Here is a 20,767-nt window from a genome sequence, read left to right on the forward strand (position 1 = left end):
ACCATCTTATGGCAAAGAAATAGAAAAACACCAAACAAACATTTTGTCCAACCCAATAAATAATGATTTTCAGCAAATCTAAGTTATTTTTCCTGCCAAAGAAGTGAATCAAATGGTCTGGTGATTTTAGACTTTGTAGATACCTAGTAAAAATAATCAGATCAGTCACCTATTTTTTAAAACTAGGTAATTTTGGCAAAAACCAATGGTATAGGAGTTTTGCTCCTTCCTTGAATCAATCATATCATTATGACCTTAAAAACGTAACTTAAAAAAAGCAAAGAAATTGCATGCGAAGGATAAGATCTTTTAAAAGTTTATGTTTTCTTTATTTTCCAGATATTAATGAATGTGTATTGAATAGTCTGCTTTGTGACAATGGACAATGTAGAAATACTCCTGGAAGTTTTGTCTGTACCTGCCCCAAGGGATTTATATACAAACCTGAACTGAAAACCTGTGAAGGTAGGACTAGTTTTTGTTCTTATACCATGGACTTTGTTGCCTTTTGGAGATCCACTGGAAAAGCACAAAGATAAATTAAAGCCACTTCTTATTTTAGACAGTTGTGTCGCGTAGTTGAGGTTCTGTGATCCTGAATGACACTTGTATACACTTTATAAGCTGCTGATAATACTTATCTGCAATTGGCCTTTCAATCACCATTTATTTCACATTCAAATGCTATTTAAGAGTATCCATTTTGTATTTTCCTGCATTTGGTATTTTATTTACCAATATTTAATAGATTAAGAAAATATTAGATATATGCTATTTGAGTAAATAATTCAGAAATCACGCTTACATTTGCTCCAGATTTTCTGAATTAAAAAGATTCAGCCATGTGCTGAACATAGAGATGTGCTCAGTTATTATTTTTGGCATTCCATCTAGTCTAGGGAAAAAAATCTATCTAGACCAGCTTTATTATCTAATGAAGAATATGTGGTAGCAGTTGAGACCAAAGTTTAAAGATTCATTCGTGCCCAAGACTAGTTTTTAGCAGTAATGTAGACCTATTTTTGTTTCAGACATCGATGAATGTGAATCAAGTCCTTGCATTAATGGAGTCTGCAAGAACAGTCCGGGCTCTTTCATTTGTGAATGTTCTTCTGAAAGTACTTTGGATCCAACAAAAACCATCTGCATAGGTATTTATCTTTCCAAGAATGATTTTCCTGTTTTATCAGTGCTGCTGTATTTAATGTCCACTTTTATTGCAGAAGGGTTTCAGTATGGAAAAACAAAATTTTAAACTATCATTATCCCAATGTACATGTTTGAATTTTTGAGATAGATTCTGTTAATTGTCTATTAAATATCATCACCCCCTGCCCCTACAGAAACCATTAAGGGCACTTGTTGGCAGACTGTCATCGATGGGCGGTGTGAGATCAACATCAATGGAGCCACATTGAAGTCCCAGTGCTGTTCATCCCTTGGTGCTGCCTGGGGGAGCCCATGCACCCCATGCCAAGTCGGTAAGAGAAGGGGGTGCCGTGGCTCCTCTGCTCACTGGGCATTTTACTTGGACCTTTGTTCATTTAAGTTCACGTGGGAATTATAGAAGATTTTGTTCTGATGACCTCAAGGAAACATGTAGCTGTGTAGGAAATTAAGTGTCAAGGGCAATGATTGTATGTGATTTGGTTAATTCATTCTTTTCTGTCACCACACTGTAATGTAAGTTATCTGGTGTGGCTTTCCCAGATCAGCAATTCTTATTGGCTATCTTAGGAACTTCATGATTAAGGGTCCTGAGTTTTTTACAGGCACAGGTTTTCTTCCCCCAAAAATATTGATATAAAGGAACCAGAGTTCACGACTAAAGTTATTGCAAAACTGAGGTTTGAGAGCCTTGCTAATGATTCTGTTGATTCAGTGTTTGGATATATAAATGTGTGAACTGATAATAGTGTGACTGCTGCAGGGCTTGAGACCTGCCCGTTCTAGACTTTGTTTTCCACATTTATGTTACAGTAATGCTATAGTATGATTCATGTTTTAGGGGTCACAGCAAGACAGAAATCAAATCAGTTTGCTTCTTAGGCATCACCATAGTGAGATCTTTAGGGTATCTTTGAGCCTTTCAGAATCTCACAGATGGACTGAGCTTTATTCAAGGAGACATTTCATTCTTCTCCCTCACCTATACAATCTCAGTGACACTTCGTTGCCTCAGAATTATTCATAGCAATAAAATCAATTCCATGTTAAAGGGCCTCTGTCATGTTTCTAATATTGTGTCATAAAGTCTGGATATTGTTATCTCAGATTTGTTTTTTTGCTTTTTGTTTGTTTTTTTGATACAGATCCCATATGTGGGAAAGGCTATTCAAGAATTAAAGGAACACAGTGTGAAGGTATTTATGATTATTTATAAATCATAAATTTCTGCATGCATGAAGAAGAATGCTTGTATTAACTTGGACTGCATAAAGCTGTCATGTAACTTCCCAGTGAGAAATATGTAGCAGGGGAAAAAAAATAATGAGAACTGCCGAACCTGTAACAGACATGAATTTCACAAGTGTGTGCTCTTGCCAGCGTCAGAGCTCTATGGCCAAAGGGCAGAGCGTCTTGAAAATGATTTAGGCTGACCGTAGTTTTGAGTGACTACAATTTCAAAGTGTTATCTATGGGGAAGAAAAAAAAAAAGGAAGTTTGTGATAAGGCTGCAAATCTTGCATTTCTCTTGATTTTCTCCTGGATCCTTTTGTTGTTGTTTGTTTCATGGTTATGTATGATGAGAAAGACACACCTCTATTGCCTCATTTTTGAGAGTCTACATGGATTCTTTCTACTTTCCTGTGATTTTTCTTTTCTCATGGAGTCCCGGGTAGACAGACATAGGTCAGGGTGACTAACACAACCTGACATGACACAGCAGCTGAAAAATTTTAAAAACAGCAATTAGTCCCATATGTGGAATGAAATGAACTTTTTTTCCCTGCTAAAATAAAGAGGAACACTACAACCCCCACCCAAGAGCTTGCTTTCCAAATGATGACTGAATCCTTTGGCCTCTCTCTGGTCCAGACCCACTGTTAATAACTTATCTGACCTCAGCAGCATATTTTGGTATACAAGTGGACCCAGAGCAAAACAGCCCCAAAAAGGTACATTTCCCCCTCCCCATTTATTTCTCTTATACGGAAAGATTTAGAATTTTTTTTTTCAACATCCCTGGCTTGGAAAGTTATTTCTTCTAAATAGAGACACAGTGTGTGTGAGTTTCTTGACTAATGCTACCCCTTTTTGGCATTAGCAAGTAAGTAAGTGCCTTTCTTTGGGTTAACTTGATGGTGAGTATTTTTCCAAAAACAGTGCAGAGAACACAATGCTCTCCCTTCAGCAAACTGGGAAGGGCTAATATGTTTGAGACAGATGCAGTGAATGATGAACGAATGACCGTGAGCATCTTCCAGCTCTCTCCAACCCAAGCTGGAACCACCAAGGCTTTGACAGGATAGCTCGAGACCATTGCTGAGTTAGAACTAGAAAGCTACACACTTTCTTGGGACATCTCAGCACCTCTCAAAGGAGACTCTTTTGATTGGCTGCACATATTCCCCAGTGGTGGATTTTTTCTGTGCTTATCTTCAAGCTATTTCTTCTTTGCTAATGTGAAAGATCAGACTTCTGTTTCTTTTCTTAATTCCAGCCATCTGGTCTAGTAAAGCTAATTAAATGGCTTCTGGGAGCCTTAGCGCTTCCCTGATAGCTTAGATGGTAAAGAATCTGCCTGCAATGCAGGAGACCTGGGTTCAGTGCCTGGGTTGGGAAGATCCCCTGGAGAAGGGAATGGCTACCCAGTTCAGTATTCTTTCCTGGGAAATCCCATGGACAAGGGAACCCAGCAGGCTATAGCCATGGGATCACAAAAAATCAGACGTGACTGGATGACTAACACTTTCACTTTCTTTCACTTGGGAGCCTTACCTGAGATGTCCATAGTACCCAAACTTGTCTCTAAGAACTCCCACAAACTCCCTGTTTTTACAACTCAAAAATTACTCCCTGGGACTGATAGAGAAGCAATAATATCTTTGTTAATGGGTGAGCTCTGTCTGGTGGCTTTTTAAACATCCTAGAAATTCTACATGAATTATTTAGAAGCAAACTAGTTTTCTACTTACTAAGTTCAAAATGGCCTTTTCAGTTGTGGGAATATGACTCCCTGAATGGAATAAAGTAGAATTGTGCTATGCAAATGTATTAACTTCGTGCTTTCTTTTTTTCTTCATAGATATAGATGAATGTGAAGTGTTCCCAGGAGTCTGCAAGAATGGCTTGTGTGTTAACTCCAAGGGATCATTTAAATGTCAGTGTCCCAGTGGGATGACTTTGGATGCCACAGGGAGGATTTGCCTAGGTAAATACTGAGCTCATTACTTTTCTAATGAACATTTCTTAACAATTATTCAGAACTCAGAAGATAGACCTGAATATTCAGTTTCAAGTACAGACACACACACATCCCAAATTCAGCATTTCTATTAGCATTCATAGTGGTTTCCTTGACAAATAGCCTTCCTGACTCAGCTCTTTATTCCTTATAAATAGTAGGGAACCTGACAGTTCTTTAATGATATGTGATTATTCATTAAACTGCTACCATCACAATTATTATTCTAGAGCTCTTAAATCTGTCCTCCATATGCCATGGATGTAGAATTCTAGGTGATCAGTAAGGAGAACATTTTTGCTTAATCAGAAACTGTAGCCTTAGCCTGCTAGGCAAGCCTGCCATTAGCCAGAAAGACAGGTCTTTTCAGGAAACTCCTGTGGGTTTCAGCAGTAAAGACTGTAATAGCCTGAGTAGTGAACCTCAGGGAACGAGGCCTGTTGTCACCATCAGCCATGGTGTGACTCTCCATGACAACTGCTAGAACCCAAGTGACAATGATGTGGAAGAGATTGGACACAAAACTTTGATTTTTAGAAACCTGACCTGTGGACTCTTTGGTGGTAGTTTTGAGATCCTGCAGTCATCATGTGGAGTCTTGGGCTTTTTCTGGTGTTACTGTTATGGCTTCTGACTCCCAGGAATAAAATCCTTTGGATAACTGGTTTTGGAGTGCATGACTCTGGAAATGATGCTCAGCCACATTGTGTATCTGAAACTGTGTGATCCTGAAGAGCATCTTTAGTGAAAGACCACTGTAGGTGGTTGAAAGAGTGGCATGCATTTAAAAGATACAGCTCCTTTATGAATTAGGATTAATCACCCTTTAAATGTGAAACTTTATGGTTTACAATGTAAGCAATGCAGAATATAAAAGCTGGAATTTATAACTATGGATGTCAGTTAATCCCATTTTGAGCCTTTGCATCTTTGTTTAGGAGGATTCGGCAATTAATGAGAACCTTTTTCCAGGTTCTTAAGTTGAAAGATGCTTCAGTGTTTAGACTAGGATTCATTTTGAAATTAACCATCTTAATAGACACAACCGAAATGTGGAATTTCACAGAAGGCTTCCATAGCTTTCTAGCATTAAAGGAAGCCCACATTCCCACATGTACACAGAAGAATGTGCACATAAGCACATGCTGAGGTGAAGGAAATACTTGAGGAGTCAGTGGCTCTTCTTTGCTGTTTTCCCTCTCTAATCTCAAGGAAGGCAGTCCTCATTTCAGAGTTCATCATTCTACCTCTCCAAAAATGAAGTGGATCTGAGGAAAGGGTGCTGGAGCCAGCTGAGATGTTTTCCGACAATAAAGACTGCAGTTGGCTTTCAGCTAGAGTGATGTCAAGATATCATAGAGTACATGCATTGGTAATTAGCCTGGTTGGATAATGAGGAATACGTTTCCCAAAAGAGCATTGCAGGATTTCTCCGAATACTGCTGCTTCTGGGGAATTATCAGAAAATGCCTAGCATTGAAAGGATTCGGAGATGCAAAGAAATATGAGCTGCCAGCAAGCCTTTAGGAAGCAGGATAACCCACCACAAAGCCTTTGAGGAAAAAAAAAATGAGTTTCAGTCAATAAGATTATAGTAAATTACTGTGTGTGTCCCACTTGGCCTAACACAGGCTGGCAGTCTGAGGCAGTGGAAACAGAGTAGCTCTCTCCTCAGCCCATCTCTGTTTGCTCCCTCGGCAGATATCCGCCTGGAAACCTGCTTCCTGAGGTACGAGGACGAGGAGTGCACCCTGCCCGTGGCTGGGCGCCACCGCATGGACGCCTGCTGCTGCTCAGTCGGGGCAGCCTGGGGCACCGAGGAGTGTGAGGAGTGTCCCGTGAGAAACACACCTGAGTACGAGGAGCTCTGTCCCAGAGGACCCGGATTCGCCACAAAAGAAATTACAAATGGCAAACGTTTTTTCAAAGGTACAGTGGTGTCAGTGGTTGATTGCTCTTCTTTTCGGTCAATAGGATGCCTTTTCAGGAGTGCAGAGTTCTGCTAGCAGAATTACAATAAATGTCATCAACATGGTCATCCCTGGATCATCATCTCAGGATGCCTTCTTTGCTTTCTGAATTTTATATGGCAAAATATTCACTCCATTACGAAATTTCTTTTTCTACATCTCGGGGCTTCCTGTGGTCACTTTCCTCTCCCATCTAGTCACTATTAAGTATTATAGTAGATTTTGATATTATCCTAAAGCTAAGCATAAATGAAAGAAAAATCTTGGGAAATGTTTATGCCATCTGCTGAGGCCCTAGAGATGACCTTTATCTTGTCACCTGTGGCTCATGTGTTTGCAGTGTTCATTTGAGGTATTCATGTCACTGTGGTCCACCTGAGTATAGATAATGGTGTGAGAAACCCAGTGGCAGGGCCTCCTTGTCCAAATGCACTGAAATTCATTCCTGTAGCAAACACACTCCAGTGACTTAAGATATTTCAAATTTTATCTTCTTTTGCTAAACATAAAACCCATGTTAAAAAAAAAGAAGTCACAGATTTAATCTAATTTCAAAATTGAGTTGCCATTTTATGCACCATGATACAAGAACGTGTTTACTTCAGCATGTGGAAAAAAATCATAATTGGATACTCAAAATTCCAGTTATTCAGGGATGCCCAACTTTAGCTCCCAGTGTAGAATTTTATGTCATTTTCCCGTTGTGTCTGAGTCTACTTGTTATACTTCACAATTAAATGAACTTATAAAAATGGGAAGTGAGCATGTAAATCTTACCATCCTTAATTAAAAAGTGTTAACTTTTTTCCTACTGAGCATTTGGTTCAAGAAATCCTAGAGATAAAGCTGTACCATCTAGAGAGACAGTTTCTAGATGGCCTTCTTACATGTCTCTCAAGTAAATTCAGAGAAACTTAGGTGATTTGAATTCAAAGGTTGTGGTGGTCCATTGCCAGAGAAGGACTAGATGTTCCTGAGATTTAATCTGCCAGTTCTGTCTCTCATAACATTTGGTAGCAATGAACTTGATTTCTTAAGCTCTAGGTCTTGCTTTAGAAAGGCCCCTATAAAGGGAAACTCAAATCACATGTTACAAGGGCAGTCCCCACATACATAGGAAATATTGGACACTTTAATTGTATTAATGAAAGCTTCATGTTAATTGAGAAAATATCTTAAATCAGTACTCCTTATTTAGAATGTGTTTTAAATAGTATACAGCATTTATAAATAATTTAAATTACAAATGACATCTCTTTTGAAATTATTTTTAGGTATAAAAAAAGTGTCAGGAAGCATAAATGAATGTCTCATTCCGCTACATACTCAATTTGGTAGCTATAGGAAAGTCTATTTGAAAATCCTTTATATGCTTTACATATAGACACTAGTGACTTTAAAATTTTTATTCATCCATTCAGCAAATAGTTCAGTGTTTGGTATGTGTCAGATAGTGTTCTGGGCTTTAGAAGGCCAAATAAACCCACTCTTTACTTATTTAATAATACTTTCTAAAATGGAGACGTTTAGAAGTCTAAAACTATTTACAAAGTCCTATTTCTGATGGTCATCACATTTTTTAAATGCGTGTGACCAAGACCTTAAATCAAGCCCTTCTGTCTCCCTGGGTTTCACATGGCGCATGGATTCCTCCTAATGGATCACTTATGGATTTGTGCCACACTTAATTTCTCTTGAAGACATCAACGAGTGTAAGATGATTCCCAACCTGTGCACCCACGGCAAGTGCAGGAACACCATTGGCAGCTTCAAGTGCAGGTGTGACAGCGGCTTTGCTCTGGATTCTGAAGAAAGGAACTGCACAGGTCAGTGAGGGGCTCTCCCTGGAGGGACACCCTTGGGCACCCTTGGTCTTTAACATGTGGCCACAAGGAGTAAAGCTGTTCTGATGCTCACCTGCTGCCTACTTACCGCCTTTGCGCAGACATCGACGAATGCCGCATATCCCCTGACCTCTGTGGCCGAGGCCAGTGTGTGAACACCCCCGGGGACTTTGAGTGCAAGTGCGATGAAGGCTATGAAAGCGGATTCATGATGATGAAGAACTGCATGGGTGAGTGCGTGACCATTGGATCAGCCCAGGGAAGAAACAAGCCAAGACGCTTGGGTGACTCATCGCCTGTGTGGGTTCTCCCTGCTCCCCCAGTGTGCTGGTCTCCTGACCAGTGAGTCAGGCATTGGTCTGTGGCAGAGGGAGACTGACATACGGAAGGAATGAGGGAATTCATGCTGTGGGGTGGTAGGTGGTCTGTAGGTCCCTGAGAAGTGACCTGGAATAGACACCCTGGGGAAGAAAGAACAATTCAAACACAAGATATGTTTTAGGAGTCACGTTCTAGAGTTTCTATTCATCATTTCTCTAAAAGGAGATTGATTAAGATAGTTGCATTAGGTCAGGTTCCCTAGCAACAGGCCTGAGATGGGAATATTTTTTCAGTGCTCTTAGGAGAAACCTGTAAGAAAGTGAGGGAAGCCGCTTAGGGCAGGGGAGGAATAGAAGCAAAGTGTTAGGCTAGCTTTTAGCTTTAACCTGATCCCACAAGGGCCTTGGAGTGTGAAAGCACCCAAGAGTTGTCCCAACTCAAGGGCAGGAAACTGAGATTTTATACTCTCATGTCAGTTTGGCTATGAGCGGCCCCCAGCATGGGAGGGGGTATAATTTCTCACCTCCCAGCCATTTCTGAGTGAGGTGGGTATCAGTTCTCCAAGAAGGGAGCCTGTGAGCCACTAGCAGCCAGGACTTCCAGCAGCTGGGTGCTGAATGCACTGACCAGGTCATGGGGGTCTGGGGCAGGACACCTTCCACATCATCAATAGGGGTCATTTCCATGTTGCAGATATCGATGAGTGTCAGAGAGATCCGCTGTTGTGCCGAGGAGGCGTGTGCCTGAACACTGAGGGAAGTTACCGCTGTGAATGTCCCCCTGGCCATCAGCTGGCCCCCAACATCTCGGCGTGTATAGGTAAGGAGGAAGACCACTGACCTGGGGCCAGTCATTCGGCCCACATCCTAGTCAGAGTCAGAGGCTGATGGCTGCATGTTTGCTGTTCTTATTTTTAAACAGACATCAACGAGTGTGAACTAAGTGCACACCTCTGCCCCCATGGCCGCTGCGTGAACCTCATAGGAAAGTACCAGTGTGCCTGCAACCCTGGCTACCACTCTACCCCTGACAGGCTGTTTTGTGTTGGTAAGTTCTGTAGCTTATGCCATTTCTTATTTTCTTTAGTCTCTTTCTAAAGCACTTAAGCCATGTTCTCTGAGTTCCATCTCCATCACTAGTTGCTTTTACTTAATGTTTCCAGTTTTCCTGGAAGTAAAAGTCTTCTCACGGTGGCTTATGATCTTTGGATCTGGCCTCCCTCATCTGTTTAAAGAACCAGTTCAGTGACGACTGTAGAATGTTTTAGCTCCAGCAAGTACCGTCTGACCCACACTGCTCTAACTAGTGAACGGTAGCATATGCTTTGTTTCTGCATGTGCACACCCAGGCACATCAGCAAGTGATTACCGACTGCCTGAAATAAGCGCAGTCTGATGAGTGCTGGGAGAAAGACAAAAGGCACAGGGTGTGTTCTCCGCCCTTAGGTGGTTTGGAGCAGCTGAGATTCCAAAGAATAATTATTGGGAAGAAGACCATAGTATGTTTATAGCTCACAGAGCAATAGAAGCCAGGTCTGGTACTCCTTAAAAATGGAGTTTTGTGGGACAGGCATTTTGCTTTGTGGCTGCCCTGGGGAGGTTTAGTTGTACTGGGAAGACTGGCGCAGAAAGCCCTGTGGCTTTACTGTGCTCAGAGTCAAAGTGAAACCTTGTAGAAGACCGCCAGTTTTTGCCTGCGTTGGGGTATACCCCTTGTGGAACTGCCAAGTCTCACAGGGTTTCCACCCAAAATCATAAATCAGTCCAGATTCTTCTGACTCATGGCCCTGAGCAACTCAGAACTCCAACTCAGGCCCTTGACGGGGATTGGAACTTCAGCCAAACTGAGTGTCAAGTTTGTGATGGAATCTGTGACCCAGAGAATTTCACCCACCTGCCCACTGTTGTCACTGAGGTGTATTCTAGCATCCAGTACTTCTCCTGCATTGCACGTGGCACACCATATATTGTATCATTAATCGTTCATCTAACTCCCCAACTACAGCCTAAGTGTTATAAAGGCAGTAAGTATGTCCATCTCATTCACTGTTAGGGTCTCATCTCTAGCACACGGTTCAGTTCATTTCAGTTCAGTCGCTCAGTCATGTCTGACTCTTTTCAACCCCATAGACTGCAGCACACCAGGCTTCCCCATCCATCACCAACTCCTGGAGCTTACTCAAACTCATGTCCATCAAGTTGGTGATGCCATCCATCCAACCATCTCATCCTCTATCATCCCCTTCTCCTCCCACTTTCAATCTTTCCCAGCATCAGGGCCTTTTCCAATGAGTCAGTTCTTCAAATCTGGTGGCTAAAGTATTGGAGTTTCAGCTTCAGCATCAGTCTTTCCAACAAATATTCAGGACTGATTTCCTTTAGGATGGACTGGTTGGATTTCCTTGAAGTCCAAGGGACTCTCAAGAGTCCTCCAACACCACAGTTCAAAAGCATCAATTCTTCAGTGCAACGCTTTCTTTATAGTTCAACTCTCACATCCATACATGACTATTAGAAAAGCCATAGCTTTGACTAGATGGACCGTTGTTGGCAAAATAATGTCTCTGCTTTTTAATATGCTGTCTAAGTTGGTCATAGCTTTTCTTCCAAGGAACAAGTGTCTTTTAATTTCATGGCTGCAGTCACCAACTGCAGTGATTTTGGAGCCCAAGAAAATAAAGTCTGTCACAGTTTTCATTGTTTCCCCATCTATTTGCCATGAAGTGATGGGACTGGATGCCATGATCTTAGTTTTCTGAATGTTTAGTTTTAAGCCAACTTTTTCACTCTCCTCTTTCACTTTCATCAAGAGGCTCTGTAGTTCTTCACTTTCTGCCATAAGGGTGGTGTCATCTGCATATGTGAGGTTATTGATATTTCTCCCAGCAATCTTGATTCCAGCTTATGCTTCATCCAGCCTGGCATTTCACATGATGCATATAAGTTAAATAAGCATGGTGACAGTATATAGCTTTGACGTACTCCTTTCCAAATTTAGAACCAATCTGTTGTTCCATGTCCAGTTCTAACTGTTACTTCTTCACCTGCATCCAGATTTCTCAGGAGGAAGGTCAGGTGGTCTGGTATTCCCATCTCTTTAAGAATTCCCCACAGTTTGTTGTGATCCACACCGTCAAAGGCTTTGGCATAGTCAATGAAGCAGAAGTAGATGTTTTTCTGGAACTCTTTAGCACACAGTAAGTGTGCAGTTAATATTTGTTGAAGGAACCAAATGATACAGAGACTTGCAGTTGCCCTGGAATGCTCTTATAATTTTGTATTTTGTTTTGGTTTTTACTTGACTCATACATACCTGAGAAATTCAAACATGGGCCATCATCACACAGAGGAAGGTAATATTATTTTCCTTTTTCTTAGACATTGATGAATGCAGCATAATGAACGGTGGCTGTGAGACCTTCTGCACAAACTCTGAAGGTAGCTACGAATGTAGCTGTCAGCCAGGATTTGCACTGATGCCTGACCAGAGGTCCTGCACAGGTAAGTAGGTTTTAGCTTCATGGAAACTCAATAACAGGTCCCTACGTGGAGTGGTTCAGGGCCTGGGCTTTGGAGTCAGACAGTCCTGAGTTCCAGTCTTTGTTTTGTCACATAGTTTAGCTGTATGTCCTTGATGAAGATCCTTGACATCTGATTCCTCATCTACAAAATGGGTTCAGATGGCCTGTATGGAAGAATATGTATAGCATTTAGCATAGCACCTGGCACATGTTCAGTAAGTACAATATAAAATACAGTACCTGGCACATGCTCAGTAAGTACAATATAAAATAGATTTTCTTCATTGATTAGAATTTTGAAGAATCTGATCTGATGGCCTATTTCAGTGCTACTCAGGGTATGTTCCCTGGACCTACATCAGCATCACCAAGAATATGTTAGAAAAGCAAAGTCTCAGCCTTCCCTCTGCACCCACACCTACTGAATCAGAAACCCCTGTGGGTGGATCTCAGTAATCTGTTCTCTCAAGCCTTCTAAGTGATTTTGGATGCATGCTAAAATTTGAGAACTGCTGATATAATTTATACTTCCTGCTGTATCACCTGGGCTAGAAGAGCCATGTAGTCAGAGATGGAAAATGAAGTGGGTAATATAAGTTTTAATCTTGGCTCAGGTTAAGAAGAAAATTTAGGTTTGGGAACCACAATTATGTTATTGGACCTAGTAAAATCTCCCTTAAAATCACTAGGTTATAAAAATTAAAATTTGAAAATAGGTATTATGCTAAACGGAGAAGGCAATGGCACCCCACTCCAGCCAGTACTCTTGCCTGGAAAATCCCATGGTAGGAGGAGCCTGGAAGGCTGCAGTCCATGGAGTCGCTGAGGGTCGGACATGACTGAGCGACTTCACTTTCACTTTTCACTTTCATGCATTGGAGAAGGAAATGGCAACCCACTCCAGTGTTCTTGCCTGGAGAACCCCAGGGATGGGGAAGCCTGGTGGGCTGCCATCTATGGGGTCACACAGAGTCGGACACGACTCAAGTGACTTAGCAATAGCAATAGCAAATTATGCTAAAAGTACATCTAAGTAGATAAGCTTATTTTCAATACTTTTTAAATCTTAAAATATCTATAAAACAGCAAATAAGAGACTTAGGCATTTAAATTTGAAAGTTAGATAAATAAGATTGATGGTCTTTCAAATGATAAATTTATATCAGAGATAAAAGTGCTAATTAAATGATGGTCTTTTAAGAGCATGTGGACCTCCATCCTGAACTGTATGTTGTAGATCTTGAAAATGATTCTCTCTTGTTTTACCCAAGGTAACCTGATGGGATAATTTATGCAAAGCATTATTTGGATTTCAGAGCAAATAGTCCTATGCGAGCAGGCTGAGTTTACTTGACTTGTGTCAGTTAACTTTTTCATCACTGATGAATGGAACCCTTATCAACAACATGTCATCGTTGGCTTTATTCTCTGCAGACATTGATGAGTGTGAAGATAACCCCAATATCTGTGATGGTGGTCAGTGTACAAACATACCTGGAGAGTACAGGTGCTTGTGTTATGATGGATTCATGGCATCTGAAGACATGAAGACTTGCGTAGGTAAGCAAAGAAGACAGGATTTTCCAATTTGCTGGTTATTCACAAGTGCTATTGTATTACATAGACTTGTTTCAGTAGTGAATATATCCGATGGGAAAAGTAAAAATATTTAGGAGCATACTACTAATAGTATTCCAAAGTTAGCATTCCAAGAAGCATCTTTCTTGTGACTGTGCTGTGATGCTCTAGTCAGTATGTTATATGGACTGAGCTAAGACTTGGTCAACTCCAGAGGGACATTTCTTTTATGTCTGTGCATTATTTTTGGCCATTTAACCCTCCTTTTGCTCTACCTAGAGTTTGGCTTTTCAAATGTTTGCAAGGCATCAAAATTGACTTCTGACAATAATGCAATACATTCTAGAATTGGTTGTTTTGGAGGGTTTCTATTACTGTCTTCAAATCTGTCAGACCTTTTAATGCAGTATCTAATCTGCCTTTAATTTCATTCAGTATATTTTTAATCTCAGACATTGTAGTTTTCACCTCTAAAAGTTTGATTCAGTCTTTTTCTGGTATCTTCAATGTCTCTACTTAATGTGCCCAATCATTTCTCTAGCTTTTTAAATGCAGGGAATACAGTTACAATAACAGTTTTCAGGTCCGTGTCAACTAATTCTATTACCTATGTCAGTTCTAGTCCATTTCAATAAACTGACTTTCCTTTTTATTATGGGCCATACTTTCCTCTGTCATTGAATGCCTGGTAACTTTTGATTGGATGCTGGTGGTGGTTTAGTCCCTAACTCATGTCCAACTCTTTGAGATTGCATGCGACTGTAGCCCGCCAGGCTCCTCTGTCCATGGGATTTCCCAGGCAAGAATACTGGAGCGGGTTGCCATTTCCTTCTCCAGGGATTGGATGCTAGACATTGTAAATTTTGCCTTACTAGGTCCTGAATGTATTTGAATTCCTAGAAAAATTTCTGAGCTTTGTTTTGGAACATAGTTAAATTATATGGAAACAGATAGGTCCTTTCAAAGTCTTGCTTTGAAGCAGCAGTTGGGTTGGGCTCATTTTCTCTATTGCCAAGGCAAGATCCTCCTGGATACTCTATTCACTCCCCTATAGATGACGAGGTTTTCCAGTCTGGCTGGTAAGAACAAGTATAATTCTGCACCTTCTGGGAACTCTGATGATTATTCCCTCTAATTCTTTTGGATGATGCTTCCTCCAGATTTAAGTTTCCTTACATGAATATACTGGTCCCTACTCATCTGAGTATTGTTTGGGTCCTTCTGCAGATCACTGTAGTTTTGTGTGTGTGTGTGCGTGTACATCTCTTTTCTGTCCTTTACTTGGCACTATGAACTCTAGCTACCCTGGTATTCTACCCTCACCTCTCCAACTCATGGACATTTCCTGGTTCCATCTGCCATACCCTCCCCTGTGCTATTGCTTTAAAACTCCCTGCACAGTAATCTGGGGCGTTTGTAGAATCCACCTAGTTTCTTTCTCTCATTGATCATTGTCTTTGTTGTCTATATTGTCCTTTTTTGTTGTTTTTATTTTAAATGAGAAGGTAAATTTGGTTCCTATTACTCCATCATGGTCAGAAACAAGAGTCTAGAATTGCAAATATTTAAATTATATCACATTTGTATCTTTTGAAAATGCTTACCAAATATTTGTGAAGTCCTCAAAATTAAAGTCATGTCATTCAAAGTAAAGAAATGAATGTCATAAAAAAAGATAATTTTTAATTGGAGAAAGTTGTAGAGTTTGTAACAATCTGCCCTTAGACTATTAGTTCATCTATCTTTTCTTTCAAAATATGGAACTAAAATGTTATCATCATGCAGTCAGCATTAAAATTTTCATCTTGCAACAGAATGTGCTGTTTTAAAAAGTTTTCTAGACTGTCAGAGAAACAGGCTCTGGTTGAGGACCAGACCTAGAGTGAATCAGTTTATTTTATTATCTGACCTCCTCCTTGTGGGCCAGATAAAAAGCCAGTCTGCAGGGTTAGCCTTCAATGTAGAAAGCATTGAGCTATGTAATTGTTATGTAGGTGAGCTATGTAAATATACTTTTATTTGTGTGAAAACATTTCATCTTTTCTATTTATTTGTCATAGTTGCTTTATCTCAGGGAGAATCTGTCAGTGATATCAAACAAATGGTTACATGTATTAATAATATCTGTATTTTACAGATGTCAATGAATGTGATCTGAATCCAAATATCTGCCTAAGTGGAACCTGTGAAAACACCAAAGGCTCATTTATCTGCCACTGTGATATGGGCTATTCAGGCAAAAAAGGAAAAACAGGCTGTACAGGTATGTTTCTTCCAACTGAACAATAAAACCTTTAGTGGGTAAGAGATTGCTACCATAATTATAGATTAATATATGTTTTAAAAACTATTAATATTTTAATTGCACTATAAAGCATTTTTCATTAACTTAGCTGCACTTCTTTGAAACTTGTCACATTTTAGATTGGATCTAAGCTGAGGGTTTTTTTCCCCTTTACCTATGAAAAAAGGCATATGAGAAAAATTGCCACCATAAATAACTCTATAAATATCAACATTTTATGAGGTTAAAAATAGCATTTTATGTCAAAGTAGTTAACATGATAATTATTAAACATTCATATCTCTTTCTTAAAGCCAACTTTTCCCAATAGCCTCCATTGTCAACTCTTTCTTTAATGTTTTATAAGTGAAATTACTTTTTGAAGAAACACATCCTACAATTCATATATTTCATCAGTTCTCATCAGTCTTCAATCATTTTTAAATTAGTGTGCTTTTGATGCATTAAATCGCTTTAGCCCTATAGATTCCTGCAGATCTCATGAAGTGGTAATTAAACCACTTGCTTGTTTAATAGCACAAAAGCAGGTCTTTTCACAATAGGAGATTATTCAATTAAACATCAAATGGAGGAAGTCACTCTGAGTGAATAATGTTGTTTCTAAGTGTTAATTGATTTTCAAATTTGAGGCAATGATGGAGTAGTACATGGAATAATAAAGTTTTACTGTAGTCACCTATAGTAATAAAACCAGATTATGGGATATAGTGTAATTTAAGACACAATGAAGGAACTTCCCTGGTGGTCCAGTGGTTAAGAATCCACCTGGCAATGCAGGGGACACCGGTTTAATCCCTGCTCCAGGAAGATCCCGCATGCCATGGGGCAGCTCAGCCCAAGCACCACAACTACTGAAGCCCATGCGCCCTGGAACCCGTGCTCTGCAACAAGAGAAGCCCCCGCAATGAGAAGCCTGCTGGCCTCAATTAGAGAGTCCCTGCTCTTCGCAATTAGAGAAAGCCGGTGTGCACCAATGAAGACCCAGCGCAGCCAAAAATACATAAATTTTAAAATAAAATAGAAGAACCACACATGATAGAGACCATGATGGGCTTGTATTAGTTAACTGCATAATTTCTTTTTACAAATAATAGACTTTAATTTCAAAAGCCAGTTTGGTAAGCCACTGTGACTTAAACATTAAAATATTTGCTGATTGGTGATGTTAATTGATGTTAGTTATATCAATCTTTTTCAAGAAAGTTTCCAATATATGTGTTATCATTTTAAACTGTTCAATAATGTGATTTCAAAAATATAGATATACAGATGTCACCAATAAATTGCTGTTCATTCAAAAATGACAGATTTTAGCCAAGTTATAAAAAGAAGCATGTAGCTAGAATGCTTTCGTGTCACTGTATCAGTCTCCGTATGAAGCATGACTAGGGTTCCGTTCTGTTACATGGCACAGAGTTTAAAATCTCTAGTCCTCATGTGTTCCCTGGGGTACAAATGATGCTTATATCAGCATGTGTGTGGTTCAAGATTTATTTTTAGCTTTCAGTAACAATTTAAGACTTAAGGTAAGGGGTGTTGGTCTGGTAATGACACAAGGGAAGGTAGGACGGTTGTGTATTTCATTTTACCTAGTAGAGGCTAATACTGTTGTTTGGCCAAGTTGAACTCACCGAAATTCAACCCAGAGAACCATGATACTTATGAAGGCAGACGTTAATTCAATGGGACAGTCTTCATTCCCTATAAGAAAAAGATCTCTAGAATTTCATACTCTAAATTCCAGCTAAAGAGGCATGTGCAGAGGCTGACTGTTTTAGATCTCTTACCATGAAGAAAGCTTAAATTTTCATGCAACATTAATATCATTTTAGGTAAATAAGGTATAATGTATGTAATGTCCTTGGCACAGTGCTTGGCATATAGCATCTGGTCACTAAATAGTAGTTATTGTTGTCATTATAAAATGAGTCACATAGACGCAGTGTCTAAGGCCATTTTAATTAAAAACATAACTTCTAGTCTAGCAGAATTCTGTGCTACTATTTACTAAGATGCTTGAAATCAGTTTAAAGAAGGAAAATCTTACTCTGTATGTTAAAAGGCTTGTTTTTTGTAACTGAGTTTATACAGACATTAGGCTATAGTTACAAGAGCTGTGTACTCCACATTAAATGAGATGACCCCAGTTTTACATTAAGAACAGCAGTCTTTTAGTAAATCGCATAAACAGAAACATGGATTTGAAGTCCAAGAAATATTCTGTATTTCCCCCAAAGGCCAGCATCCCCCTTCCCACTTCAAATTATAACCTAAAATGATTTTTCAATTGCATAAAATTCAGCTAGTACTGTAGGGAGAAGAATTGAATTTCATGGCCCTTTTGCTATTACAGTAGCATGGCATGTGATATTCTCATGTAATGGAGTAGAATTCTGAATTTTCTTCCTAGTTCTTTTACTGGTTCAGGAGCTTTGGGAAGATCACCAGGGTGCTCCATAGTTATGCAAGTGTTCCCCTTGGGTTAGAAGCTCTGCAGTGGAGGATGGAGGAGAGGGTGCCTTAGGGCAGGAAGGAAAAGAGGTTCTCTGTAAATCCTGCTATTAACAACCAAGGGTATCACATTGGATTGGAAATGACTTACACAAACAGGAATTGGCAGCAAGTTTGGTATACTTAAAAACAAGTTTTTAAAAATCTGAGCCAAAATGTTTTTTTTTTTTTTAATCCCATCTAACTGGGACTCTTTTAGCCTGCTATGAGTTTAAAATTAGTGTCACTTACAACTTAGAATACCATCAGGTTACCTTGGTGATAGTACGTTAAAGAAAAGTGTTTATAATGTCCCAGGCAACTAATGTAAATAGAGATATGTATCTTGCCTAATGGGATAAGCCCTGCAACAAATCACAGTGAAGAACAAACCTGGAAATATATTTTGATGATAGATAAAAGAAATATATCTACTTGTATTTCTGTACATGTATAATAAGTATATGTATATTTTAAAGGAGTACCTTGTAAAGGAGTCATAAAAATATGTATGCTATTTCATAGGAGGAATTTTGTTTCATGAGAACTTAAAAAATGTCCTCTGGGTTCCATTACAGCTTTGTCTAAATATTTCAGCTCCCCTGTCATTACTGATTGTTTCCATTTTAACAAATAAACATGTTTTTCCCCCCAATCACTTTAGCAGTGTTCAGAATCCACCCACTGACTTACATTCCCAGCCCACACAGATGTTAAGGGTTTCTTCTTGCTCCTTAAGCTTTGTTCAAATTGTGGATAAGGCTGAGGGGAACGTTCGATTTAAGGAAAGGAGAAGAGACATTTTCTTGTAACCTAGAACATGGCTCTTCAATCCTTGGCTTATGGGGGCTGGATTACAGGTTTTCCTGTGGTCCACACATACAAGGAATGTGTATTCTGATTCTCATTCTGATTCTTCTGGTTCTCATTCTGATTCTTCTGGTTCTCATTCTACACAGTTGTGATCAGACAACAGTTTGGAAGAAGGAAAACTGGTTTTCTGCTAGGTGCCATCCTTGGTGGCTCCTAGCTTTCTCATGCTAATCTGTTAGAATCACCTCCCATCACGTGCTTACTCAGTCAGTGAGTGAGTAAGGCATACAATTTTTTTGGAATATCAGTTATTTTATTTAATTTATTGGAGTATAGCTGCTTTACAGACATGCGATTAAAATCAGGATTGTTTTCAGTTAAAATAGCGTGAGTAATTCAATATTCTGTAATGGTCCATAGGAGAAAAGAATATTAAAAAAAAAAAGAGTGGATATATGTGTATGTGTAACTGATTCACTTTGCTGTCCACCTGAAACTAATACAATATTGTAAATCAACTATACTCCAATAAAAAAAAATTTTTTAATAGCAGGATTGCTGGGCAATTCCATTTCAGTCTTTCTGTTTTTCATAGGAGACATGTTGCTGTGGGTGTAGTCCATGAAAAAGAATCATATACTTCAAAACCACCAGCCCCCAGTGAAAATTTGCCCTCATTTCCTTCCAGCTCCTTATCACTGCTAATTGTCCTCCACTGGCTGGTAGCCTGTGAAAACTCCGTGGGTGTTCAGTTAAATAATCTTGGCTCAAATTTGGGTCCAAATTGAAAAATCCAAGTAGCCTTCACGTTTGGCCTCTCCATTCACTCTAAGGTCCTCTTCCCCACCGCCTCCCCACAGAGATTCCACAGCGTACCAGCCCTGCTGGACTCGATGCCCAGAGACTGACCCCCACATGGCAGAAAAGCAAGCCTTTGAGTGGGTGACACAAGCTCTCCTGACATGGCTGTCCAAGGAGGCCAGAGCAGCTCAGAGCACAAGCTCTTTCTCAAATGTCAGATTCAAGTGGAACCCACCCAGAACCTGGGCATGGGGTCTGCCAGACCACACCCTTGCTCTTCACAAGAGCCACGCCAGCGGGACCTTGGAGTCTCTGTGAGGGAGCTTTGGTGGGGTGAAGGAGGTTGCAGTGTCAGCCCTAAATTTGAATTTCTGTGCTTTTCTTGGCTTGTGCTTAATCTTAAAAAGGAATTTTCTGTCTGGAGCAAACTTGTGGGGGAAAGAGAACACTTGTGCAGAAAGAGATGTTCTTGGCAAGCGTGTGCTTTGTTTCCTTCATATTATTGAAGAGTGTTTGAATATGGTGTTTTTGTTTTCTTCATTCCCTTATGACTCAGTTTCCCCTTCTGTTTGCTTTTACAATGAAGAACAGTCTTAGGCCCAAGTCTTCCATGCAAGCAATTAATAAATAATAGTTGGTGTGTACACACACATACACACACACATGCAGAAAACTTCTATTCAGTGATGCCTTTAGACTTTATGACCAAGTCTTTTT

General features: G+C 39.8%; 1 protein-coding gene and 1 non-coding gene across 4 annotated transcripts in view; both read left to right on the forward strand.

The window, feature by feature from the left end:
- Window positions 1-20,767, forward strand: part of FBN1 (fibrillin 1) — a 264,664-nt gene that overhangs the window by 164,768 nt on the left and 79,129 nt on the right. For 2 of the 3 annotated variants that reach the window (XM_015473179.3, NM_174053.2), the window contains 13 exon segments: window positions 340-465; window positions 1,032-1,151; window positions 1,344-1,481; window positions 2,313-2,363; window positions 4,250-4,375; window positions 6,110-6,337; window positions 8,079-8,204; window positions 8,324-8,452; window positions 9,237-9,362; window positions 9,465-9,590; window positions 11,921-12,043; window positions 13,498-13,623; window positions 15,779-15,904. In XM_015473179.3, coding sequence (XP_015328665.1) covers window positions 340-465; window positions 1,032-1,151; window positions 1,344-1,481; window positions 2,313-2,363; window positions 4,250-4,375; window positions 6,110-6,337; window positions 8,079-8,204; window positions 8,324-8,452; window positions 9,237-9,362; window positions 9,465-9,590; window positions 11,921-12,043; window positions 13,498-13,623; window positions 15,779-15,904 — 1,671 coding nt within the window. 3 annotated transcript variants of the gene reach the window in all.
- Window positions 6,038-6,120, forward strand: MIR10168 (microRNA mir-10168). Its single transcript, NR_162199.1, has one exon. It is a non-coding gene; the product is annotated as a microRNA mir-10168 (primary transcript).

This window comes from Bos taurus, chromosome 10, assembly GCF_002263795.3.
Source record: "Bos taurus isolate L1 Dominette 01449 registration number 42190680 breed Hereford chromosome 10, ARS-UCD2.0, whole genome shotgun sequence".
Lineage (NCBI taxonomy): Eukaryota > Metazoa > Chordata > Mammalia > Artiodactyla > Bovidae > Bos > Bos taurus.